Genomic DNA, 11,316 nt, shown 5'->3' on the forward strand with positions numbered 1-11,316 from the left:
TACGTTTACTAGCTGCTGCCTTATCGTTGCAGTCGAAACATCAAAACTGATACAAATCCCAACACCCATAAGTGGTGAACTGTTCCTTTAAAATATGACTGAGCTTTTAGCATTAATCTCCATGGTGCAATGCATTTTATCACAGGACCTGACAACATGTTGATAATATAAATAAATAATAACCTCGCTGCATTTGTGGAAGCATGTATAATTACTAAAAGGCACTGAAAGACTCACTCCCCAGCTGATTGGTAAAAACAGCACATCAGACTGACTAATCAACCCACAAGAACATTTGGGTTTCAGTTATGTGCATGCGTTTTGAACAAACAACAGTTATTTTAGAGACACTATGGCTGAGGCCATTACTTTCATTGGACTGGGACAGAATATATTGTCTTGTAATTTCAGTTTTTCAGCTTAGCAATCATCAATAGTTACTATTTTGGTCGTAGTGCATCATTAAATGAGGAATCATTTATAATATCTGACTTAACTTCGATATAATGTAACCCTCAGCTGAATAAAACCATTGGAATGGTTTTCTTTTCTTTCTTTAGGTTTTATTTATATAGCACCAATATACAACATCAGTGCCCTTAAGGAGCTTAGAGATCTTAAAGTAAATGCCCTACTTTATTAGAGATAAAACTCCAACAATCGCATGATCCCCCTGATTAAGCACTTGATATGGCTGGAAGGAAGAACTTCCTTTTAAAAGCAACTGACTTCTAGGAAAACCAGGCTCAGCGACGGGCAAACACTTACTGCAGCAGGTTAGGCTGTCAGAGGTTGGACTATTAAACCGGAACAAATTTTCAAAATATAAAAGTGATTCTAAAAATAAGTTATGCTTGAAAAATTGTGTTTGTATGATGTGAGGCCAGTGATGTCATCCACTGGCTTTTGAAGTCACGTGTAAGAAGCTGCAAACCTCGTGTTATACTTATCATCCTTTTTGCTTTTTGAAAGCAGATGTCACAAGAACGGGTTGGATCTGACTGTGAAACTGAAGGTTACTTCATGGCACTGTACAGTCATGTGATAGCAACTTGCCAATCCGTAAAGCATAACATGCTTCTGGACAAAAATGGGAACCATTTATTACAAATGAAACTACATGTTTCCTACATTTGTCCAGCAACACTTGAAACTATCCGTGAAACTTTAAACTAGCCAAGAAAGTGTTTGCAGAGGGAAAGAATTAAGTGAGTGGAGGATCATTTTTCTTTAAACTGGACTTTGCTTTAGCAACACAGGAGGCTGTAGCCTGTGGGCGCCGCTTGCTAAACGTACACATTCCATCATCTGGAATCTGTCACTTAAATCGAAAAGGCACTTCAAGAGGTCATCGTGAACAAGACGAACGAGTAAAATAAATTACCATCTACCCTTAAAATGTAGCTGAACAGTCCTCCAGAGATACCTTTGGACCTCATTAATGGATTTTAGGCGCCATCTTGTGATCAATTTAGTAACTGCTTACAATCTTATTTTTATGGGTTTACTTATACTCATTAGTTAATCTGAGAAGGCAAACTTACAGGGAAGGTCGAATATATACAACTTTGTACTGTATATTCACGGTTTTATCTGCAAATGTAATTTATTTGAAAAGCTTTAGTCTTTTGTTATTTTCATGTTTATTCCGTCTTGTTTTGAGTATTGTTTGTTTAGACCTCTATTTATTTGAGGTTTTGGTTTGTTTATTTTTTCTGGAAAATGGAACTACAAATGGTGCGTATAATTAAGGGACTCTTTAATTATACGCGCAAGAAGCACACGATGTAGATATAATTAATAATTGACAACAACTGTGTCTACTAATAAATCTAGGTCATCGGTAATATTCGGTAGGCATTTTCTGTTAAAAAATAAATAGAAATAATCTATTAACATATATTGAAAACAGAGCAGCGTGCGTTTAACAACAAAAAAGTGAGTCGGAACTTAATTCGAACGCCGTATTTCGCGACGAGCCGTCTTCAGCGTGACACAAAGATCATTAAACTGGAGCGCTAATTTAGCGAGAAGCCTGGATCTTGGTAAGGTTTATCCACATACAGGTCTTTAATCTTGATACGAGGCAGTCCTAAACTAAAGACTTCTTGGTCATGCATCTGAAAATGTTTCTTTTCAGACTTGACATGATGTTCTGTTGCTCTTAAAGATTATTTTTAACGCTAACGAAGCTAACGTTAGCCGCGGCTTTGCAACGCACAAGGCATCTGCGAGTTCAGAGTTTGCTGCTCTGCTATATAGGCAAGAGGTCAGGTGTGTGAGTGTTTCCTTTCATCTTTGTGTGTCCACAGCTTTAAGGGACTAACTTTGTGTAGCGGCTGGCGTTGTTCTCGCTGTTGTGTGTAACAGTGAGTGAATCATCAGGGCCCATTATAAACCAAATGCTTCGGTCAGTTAAGCAGATCTCTCACTTAATTCACTCGTCACCTTATTTCACGTCAGTTAAAGTTTTAAAATGGCTTCAATCTTCATATTCATCAGAGGGCTAAATAAAACCACGCAGATCGGTACAGCTTAGTCGAAATATTGTGCAGTGGTGTTGTCCAGCTGTTGCACTTGTTATTATTGCTTTGTATGTGATGAACTGATAAAAATAACAGGCTTAATACTATCTGCTGTAATGCCAACCAATGAAAGCTGTCACGTGATGGCCGTTTTCATCTTTTGTACCTTATTTTTAAAGTCACCAAAATATTTTGCAGGAAGTGTGCAAGCCAGTAAATTGATTTGTCAGGAAACGTGGCAAAATAAACTATCGTGAGACCTGTTATGACACGTGGTTTGGAGATGTCGACAACAAAAACACAGGAGGCAGTGCTGGATGTGGCAGAGTTGAAGATGTTAATATTTTTACTGGGAGTGACCACGAGGGACAGGATTAGAAATGAGTATGTCCGAGGGATCGATCAGGCTGAGCGGTTTGGAGACTAAGTTAGCTGGGCAAACAAGACTTGGATGGTTTTTACATATGCAGAGGAGGGAAAGTGCATATTTTCAAAAGATGTTGACGATAGAGCTGCCAGGCAGGAGGGAAAGAGGAAGGGCACAGAGAAGATTCATGGATTTCATGAAGGAGAACATGCACAGGGTTAGTGTGACAGAAGAGGTTGCAAAGCATAGGGTGAGTGGGAGGCATATGATCTGATGTGGCGACCCCTAAAGGGCACAGCTGGAACAAGTAGTAATTGTTTTTGTTTTATTTTTTTAATGTAGAGATGGACATTTCATCAGAAACCTGTTCTAGTGATGCCATTGTGTTGTACAGTACCATGTCACATTTATTCAGCAGACTGTAACCTCAGGTGGTTGTAAACAATTAACACTTGTAAGTATTGGGAATACGCAGTAGTCAGCTACAAAGTCTTTTAAGGGTTTTGCTTATTTTAATGGAATAGACTTATTTTTTGCTGAGCTATGTCAAGAATCAATTAATATTCTGTGTTCTTTGAGGAAAACCCAGAGGTACTGATTGAGCAGTCACTTGTAAATGGTCTGTGTCCAGTGCAGAGATGGGACAACACATTTTAGAATGGTATTCAGAGCTTCTGTGTGGCTGTAGAGCAGGTAGTCTAATCTGAAGGTTGGTGGTTCAATCCCCGACTGCTCCAGTCTGCATGCCAAAACTCTAGGGCAAGACACTAACCGAGAATTGCTCTCCAGCATTGGAGAGCAATTCTCGGTTAGTGTCTTGCCCTAGAGTTTGGACGCATGTCCATTGGAGTGTGAATGTTACACAGAAAGCACTTTGATTGCTCAGAGTAGAAAAGCGCAATATAAGAGTCAGCCAATTTCTGTGTTTTATGTTGCGCAGTTGTAATGGAAGGAGCAGAAGGAACAGGTGTCGACCTCAGCAGGAAGTTTGTGTCTGAAGCAGAGCTTGATGAGAGGAGGAAAAAGAGACAGGAGGAATGGGAGAAAATCAGAAAACCTGACGACCCAGAGGGTAAGAACACATATCCAAAACTATACAAAACCTCTAAAGGATGTCCCACTGTGCATGTAACCCCTTTATATTTGTCCTTTGTACTTCTCAGAGGTCCCAGAGGAGGAGTATGACCCACGCTCCCTCTTTGAGCGGCTGCAGGAACAGAAAGACAAGAAACAAGAAGAATATGAGGAGCAGTTTAAATTCAGTAGGTCTTTGTGGGTGTTGCTCCACTTTTCATTAGGGTTTGAATGAACACTTTTCTTCTGTAATTCTGTGATGTAAGAGATAATGAATAATGTATTATCAGCAGTATGTGTCAGTACACTTTAATATTCAGTTTCTAAAGGTTGTTTTTGAACAGCTTCATAGCAAATGTAACTTAAGCTTTTTAGAGCACAAGCCACCATTTTTAGACATCATTAAGGTCCACTTATTAATCCAAGTCCGAATCAGCCTTAAAATTGTCTTTGGCTCTTGAGGAAACTTTGTAAAGTCTGTAGATTTAATCTTGAAGAGTTTATCAGAGTTCCAGTGGTGTGAAACTTTGTGCCCCTTCCTGATTTTCTTGTACGTTTGTCACTCGTAAATGTTTCAGATCATTAAACAAATTGAAATATTAGACAAAGATAACACAAGTAAACACAAAATGCAGTTTTTAAATGAAGGTGTTTATTATTAGGGGGGCAAAAATCCAAACCTACATTGACCTGTGTGGAAAAGGAGATTAAAGTGGAGTAGATCAAAGGATCCTTAAAAGCCAGACATCACACTGTGATCCAAGGAAATTCAGGAAAACTCTTTCACACCACTGTATGTCAGGTTGGGAATTGAGGTTCTTCTCCCAACAAAATAATGGGAATAACTACTCCCATAATTTGGTGCTTTTAATTCTGATGAAATTCAAGATTTCAAAAATGTCTTCACAACTTGGAAGCAATGATTATATTAAGGGAAACATTGAAATTTATTCTCCTGCTTCGAGTATCAGACAACTTACCCCCAGTTTTTACGTAGAGCTTATTTGGAAAAGCACTCTTCAGTTTTTTCATTTATAATTCCATATTCAACATTTTTGCAAGTGATGTTAGATTTTTGTTTTCAGTGCTTCCTCAGATGACGCTACTTTGTGTGTTTGTGCAGTTTTTATGGCAGATTGTCTCTGGTTTGTTTTCGGGGAAATGCAGTCACTCTCTTGTCATGTGTTTGAGAGTATGTTTCTATGGTAACAGAGAACATGGTGAGGGGATTGGATGAGGATGAGAGCAGTTTCTTGGACGAGGTCTCCCGGCAACAGTGTCTGGTGGAGAAACAACGCAGGGACGAGGAGAAAAAGGAGCTGTTGGAATACAGAATATCCTTCATATTCAAACAGGGCACTTGCACGGTTGAGATTGGAGTTGTAGAAGCCAGCATGCAAACATAAAACCAGAATGAGAGTTGCATTTAAGTTTGCGTTATATTAAAATCAATAGCAATTCGAACTCTCATTCAAATACGAACTGCCTCCACAGCAAGATTTCTACTTCTGAGGTTGAGTTTTACATTCATATTCTTACTAGTTTGAGTAAAGCTTTCCAGTCTGCTCTCTGGTGTCTCCCTTCAGTTTTTAATCCCCCACTTTTCCACGCTAGGACCCCATAAGGAGTTTTTTTTTTTTTTTTCACCTTAACTGTGTAGCTTCACAGCGCTCTAGTGAAGCAAGCATCTGCAGAGAGCCGCAAAGAGCCTGAAAAGAAGGTGGCACCTAAAGGGGTGGAGCACAGGACCAGCCACCTGTCACAGGCCCATTTATTAGTTGGAGCTGTAAAGAGACGCAAGTATGCACATGAACATGCACCATCCTTAAAACGTGTTCTTGTTGTTTTCACCTGTTCTCAGCTGCATTTGAATAAAACGCCAAATCCACCGTTTTACTTTTAAGCTTAAATTTTAAAACTTACTCTTTTTTTCCATTTTAAATCATGCTTTTTATTTGTTTCTGTTTTTTATTGTCTCTGTAAAGCACTTTGAATCACCTTGCTGTTGAATTGTGCTATATAAATAAACTTGCCTTGCCTTGTTTTTTAGCTGCCATTAGCCTCTGCCCTCCACCTGCCAAAATCCAAATTTGACTCTCCTTTAATATTACTTTGTAGCCAGAGGCTCTTGGGTCTCAAAGTGGAGATTCTTTATAAACATGCTGACTTAATGCTATCTTTGCTCAGGACACACTATTGAAAATGACTTCAGCTTTCTCGTTAAATAAAGGAAAATTAGTTTTTTAAATACTCCAGTGTTTTCACCATCTAGGCCCTAACTTTGTCTCCTTTTCTTTATTGTCTGGCTCAGACTTGTTTTTGTTCAAAGTACAGAGCTCAAAGAGACTAACAGTTTCAACAGCACCGACAGAGTTTGTTGATAATTGCCACACTCAGGAATTTCACAAAATTGCTGATATAAAAATATTAATTGGATCAGCTTTAAGTCTTGTTTTTCTAATCTCTTTGTTCTCTCTCCAAGTTCCTCACAATCAGACAGCAGTAAGAAACAGAAAGTGGAAATCACGGCAACAACAGCAACGACAGGAAATGGAGAAAAACACACAGGTGGGCAGCAGCCAGAAAAACACATTAATATGCAGCTCATATAATATACAGTGGAGTTTGTTCCCTGTGAGCCTGTTAAAAAGTGGAAATGGATGCAGATTCAGTGGACCACTCTTACTCTCTTTCCTACAGTTCAAATCACTGTGACTGTTGTATGTTGGCACAAGGTCTTACACTTAAGTTATGCTTTCCAGAAGAGGGGGGCGGAGCAGGAGCCAAAGATCAACAGACCGTCCCTGGCGTCACTGCAAAGCCGCCCTCAGCCGCCTTGAGCTCCGGCCAAGGCGTACTACACTTGCCGTCGGCGGCCGTGTGTGTCGGTGTTTTACCAGGACTCTGCGTTTATTCCGGCAGCAGCGACTCTGACAGCAGCTCGGACAGCGAAGGTAGCGTGGACGCAATTATGTCGCCGTACCCACGGCACAACAGGGCCTACAGATAGACATACAGCAGCATCCACACACAAACTGACGCATGTTGGCAGCAATTAGAAAAGGTGACCTCACATAACACATGCACACACAAACTGATTAAAGTCATTTATAGAGGCGTATCTGCAGGTAACAGGAGTTATTGTCAAGTAAGTCGTACACCTGCAACACACAGCAAGCAAACATTTTATGAATTCCTGTTGTTTTCACAGCTGTGAGTTTAACTGTTGCTCTTCGTCATCAAAGTTCAGCCCAGTGATACAACCCTAATAAACCAACTTTAAACTCTATTATGAGCTAAATCTGTGTATCTATTTGTGTTGTTTTGCAATTGTGGCACCCAAACATGACGCCTCCACCCTTCCTTCCCTCAATTGCATGTCACGCAGTTTAAGCCGAGCAACCAATCCCGCACTGCCTACCCTGATGACATCCTGCCCCCCCTACACTCCCTTCCCAACCCAAGCCGCAACGGCTGCAAGCTGTGCTATTGGCTGAGGGAACAGTGATTGACAGCTGTGGAGCAAGGAAGAGACTGCTTTAGACTGTCACATGACTCACACCTTTTAGCTATCTGCAGCAGAGGAGTGAGAGCAGGACTGCGTTTGGGTTGAATGCCGAGTCTGTTTGGATTGAAAAATTCTGTTTTTATTTGTGTGAATTAATGTATGTTTGTTTAAAAGTTGCGTTATTCTGGGAAGATACTGGACTGTTTATTGCTGTCTCAGACTTTGGGGCGTCTGAGAAGAAATAAATAAAGAGATTTCCCTGTGTTGTGCCGTGTTTTACTTTGGAGTTTCTGAGAGTACAACAGAAACATTATATTTACAGGAAGTTTTAAAAAATGGCTCACGTTTAGGAAATGGGCATGATTATTCCTTTTAATTTGGTGCCTCTAAAGAGTGTAAATGTCTGTTTTTCTGAGAGGTTATAGGAAAAGAGACAGGGATTCATCTAGATTTGATGTTTTGGGGGCCTCAGCCCCAGTCACAATATCATGCATAATATTAATATTAATGGTAAGCAACTCTCTTCACATTTAACAGTTGGGTACACATAACAATTTTAACTTCCAAAGCAGCTTAACTAGTGGAATGACCTGTTGCAGTGACTAAGAATAATTCTGAATAAATAATGAATATAACACACCAGTTTAAGGGTGGACACTAGTTATCAAATATGAATCAAAGGGTCGATAATGTTGACCAGAATTTTCCAAAGTTAAAGTAAGAATTTTGCGAGGAGAAAGGAGAAACATGCTTTACATTGTTTCAGTCTGTTATGAATGGGATGTCACCAAAGTTCATGCATGTGAAGGCAGACAAGCTAATACTTTTGGCAATACAGTGCATGAAAGAGGTGGTCTAAAATAACATGCATATTTAACAATTGATTACAGTTTGACAGGCAGGGAATAATCTAATGTAAATCTATGAGGCTCTAGCTTTTTCAATAAAGTGTTTTCTATTTTTATTCTGTATTGTAGATGATTACCATATCTGTGTCACCAAACGTAACTTTGTTTCTTACATTTTAAGCCAGCAACATGTGACAACTTCTGCATGTAGAAGGCAGAGATAGGTCTCTATGATGCCCTGCAATAACTAAGCTCTTTTTGGCAAACGCTCTCTTGGTGCCAAAAAAATAACACAAAGTTTGGTACTCGGGATTGTGGCCCTGGGTATGACCCGTGGACATGATTTAGGGTTCATCAATGAAAACCAAAATAAAAGAGGGTTGTATAATTGTGTAATTAATGGTTGTGTAATTCTGTTTGTGACAGAAGGTGTTGACAAACTTTTTGTGACCAAATCCATCTGTAATTATATTGCATATATTGCTTTTATGAGGCTATTTGCACTGCCAGAGTGCACCTACTAAAAATATACCAGTTGAACAATTTCTCTCCAGTGTTGTGGGAAGCATTTAGTTTCAAATCCTGGGAAGAATATACATTAAATATAGTCCGTTAAATAATTTAATGAGGAAATGCAAAGAGGCGAGTCTCAGTTCATTTTTTCTTTTAATATATGAACTAATACCACACATGGAAAAATAGATCAAGTTCTTTAGTAACGATTGGAAATGATCTACAGGAAAGACTATAAACGGAGGAGTTCGTGGTTCACTCAGCTCTCTGATTGTGATGGCGCAGCTTTGCGCACAGCCTTTGTCAGGGCATGCTGGATAACTGGGTACAGTTTATAGCATCCCTCAATGCAGGTCCTCACTCCAGCGGTTAGAGTCTCTTCAGTAATTTCTCCATCAGACTGTAGTCCAGAAATCTGGTTCAGGCTTGGGAGGAATGCGACAGTCAGACCACCCTGGTTCTCACAGCTTACCGAGTTCCAGCAGTTTTCCTCCATGTAGGAGGGGTCAACCACATAGGAGGTGCCATCCTGGCGCATGGAGCAACCGAGGACCAGATCATACATTTCGATCCCCGCATCTGCAAGCGCAAGAGAGGCGCATGTGACGGCATGGGCCAGAACTGAACCGCTGTTCTCAAGAACCATCACGTTGACCTCGATCTGAGAGCGAGGGTATTTGTGGAGACATATGGCAGGCTGCAGGCTCTCATGTAACATCAGGGAAAAGTCCTTGTCCTGACTCCCCTGAATCCAGGAGCCCCTCTCCGGGCAGGAAAATGGAGCAAAGCGCATGTCGGTAGTCAATCTGGACACAGAGAAAAACAGTTGTGGTTGAGTCTTTTTTTTTTCTAAACTGTCACAGATATCAGTGTCCACTTCAAACTGAATGCTTTATTGGTATACCCACATAAGCTCAGTTTTCAAACTAACTATGGTACTAAATAATAGTTCACAGTGAGAAGTAATACAAAAACTCTTTTCAAACACAAGGAGTTGCCTCTTTGTGCACATTTATGACTTATGGATATGTCAAAAAGGCAGCACGGTGGTTAGCACTGTTGCCGCACAGCAAGAAGGTCCTGAGTTCAATTCCAACATCAGGCCGGGGTCTTTCTGTGTGGAGTTTGCATGTTCTCCCCGTGTTTGCGTGGGTTCCCTCCGGGTACTCCGGCTTCCTCCCACCGTCCAAAGACATGCAGCTTGAGGGGATAGGTTAATTGGAAAATCCAAATTGCCATTAGGTGTGAATGTGCGAGTGAATGTGAGCGCGAAGGGTTGTCTGTCCCTATGTGTTAGCCCTGCGACAGACTGGCGACCTGTCCAGGGTGTACCCCGCCTCTCGCCCTATGACAGCTGGGATAGGCTCCAGCGCCCCCCGCGACCCTGAAAAGAATAAGCGGAAGCGAATGGATGGATATGTCAAAAAGCGTTTTAATCCCTTTAAAAAAAAACCCAAAAAAACCCCCCCAACAACAACAAAAAAGTGCTGCATTTGGATTAAGTCAATAATGTCTCCAGCAATTGTTTTGGGCAAAAGTTAAAATTCTGTTGCATTTCAATTGTTTATGTGGTTTATTAAAGTTTAGACTAGTTTTCACGCATGTGTAGTTCAGAACAGTGGGGGAAATAATAAAAAAATCCAAAAATTCTGCTATCCATGTAAGACACAGCAGGCTGTATTTTTATTATGACTTCACAGTTTAATCAGCAGAAAACGATTTCTTTGTTTGTTGTGTTGTTAGAACAGTCAATATGCTTAAAGATTTAAACAAACAAACTCCATACCTTCCACATTTCATATTCGTCTCATCCTTCCGGTCTGTTTCTCTGGGGCCGTAAACGCAGCACATCAGCTTGGTGTTTCCAGCCTCCAAGTACGCGGAGCCTTTAGCTTGGCTCACCAGGCCACAGCGGACGAAAACGGGCCGCACGTCGACCTGATCCCGTCGCCGACCGTCCGCTCTGGGCCCCTTCGAGGGCAGAACCGCCGCCGGATCGCACGAAAAGAGAGACGGGCTCTGAGACACTTCTGGACCACGAACACGTTTGGTGTCAGTCGGCATGTTGAAGTAAATGAACCAAGCAACCGGTCCCGCACGAAATCTCTTCCCCTAGAAACATAGCATGCTGGAGAAATTCTTCCGCTAATATACGTACACTGAAGGATATTACATCAGAAATGCGAAATATCGAGTACGTACGGATGCATCAATATTTCATCATTATTACTAGTCAGTTCGTATGCCATAAAATAACAGTCACAAAAAAGTGATACATGTTATTAATCAAGGACAGAATAAAATCATTTCTTTTAAAAAAAATGTAAATAGATAAATAACAACATTAGTTTAAAAAGTTAGAGTACTTAAAACAAAAGCTGGCATACATTGGGCTTGCGGACTTTTCTCACATTTCTCTACATCAACTAACATATTTAAAAACGACAACAAAAATCTGAGCTGACACCGTTTAAGTTGCAT

At 40.5% G+C, this 11,316-nt stretch overlaps 2 protein-coding genes across 3 annotated transcripts; one reads left to right on the top strand and one right to left on the bottom strand.

Annotated features, from left to right (window-relative positions):
- The first annotated feature begins 1,908 nt into the window (after positions 1-1,908).
- Positions 1,909-7,737, top strand: psme3ip1 (proteasome activator subunit 3 interacting protein 1). The gene is made up of 7 exons (XM_085280535.1): positions 1,909-2,045; positions 3,833-3,964; positions 4,056-4,154; positions 5,179-5,300; positions 5,633-5,766; positions 6,449-6,534; positions 6,729-7,737. The coding sequence occupies exons 2-7, from the start codon at positions 3,838-3,840 to the stop codon at positions 6,974-6,976; spliced, it is 816 nt and encodes a 271-aa protein (XP_085136661.1). The 5' UTR covers positions 1,909-2,045; positions 3,833-3,837; the 3' UTR covers positions 6,977-7,737.
- A 1,227-nt stretch (positions 7,738-8,964) lies between these two features.
- exosc6 (exosome component 6) lies at positions 8,965-11,309 on the bottom strand. Of its 2 annotated transcripts, XM_085280538.1 has the most exons (3): positions 11,223-11,309; positions 10,622-10,947; positions 8,965-9,641 (listed from the first exon to the last, which is right to left on the bottom strand). In XM_085280538.1, exons 2-3 carry the CDS (start codon positions 10,897-10,899, stop codon positions 9,095-9,097), a joined length of 825 nt encoding a protein of 274 aa, XP_085136664.1. In that variant the 5' UTR covers positions 10,900-10,947; positions 11,223-11,309; the 3' UTR covers positions 8,965-9,094. The 2 variants fall into 2 exon arrangements, with proteins under 2 accessions (XP_085136664.1, XP_085136663.1); XM_085280537.1 differs by lacking the exon at positions 11,223-11,309 and having other exon boundaries at positions 10,622-10,980.
- Between the last annotated feature and the right edge of the window lie 7 nt (positions 11,310-11,316).

Source organism: Mchenga conophoros, linkage group LG7 (assembly GCF_057382185.1).
Source record: "Mchenga conophoros isolate Kocher_MC1m ecotype Shallow Benthic linkage group LG7, M_conophoros_male_GT1.1, whole genome shotgun sequence".
In the NCBI taxonomy this organism is placed as follows: domain Eukaryota; kingdom Metazoa; phylum Chordata; class Actinopteri; order Cichliformes; family Cichlidae; genus Mchenga; species Mchenga conophoros.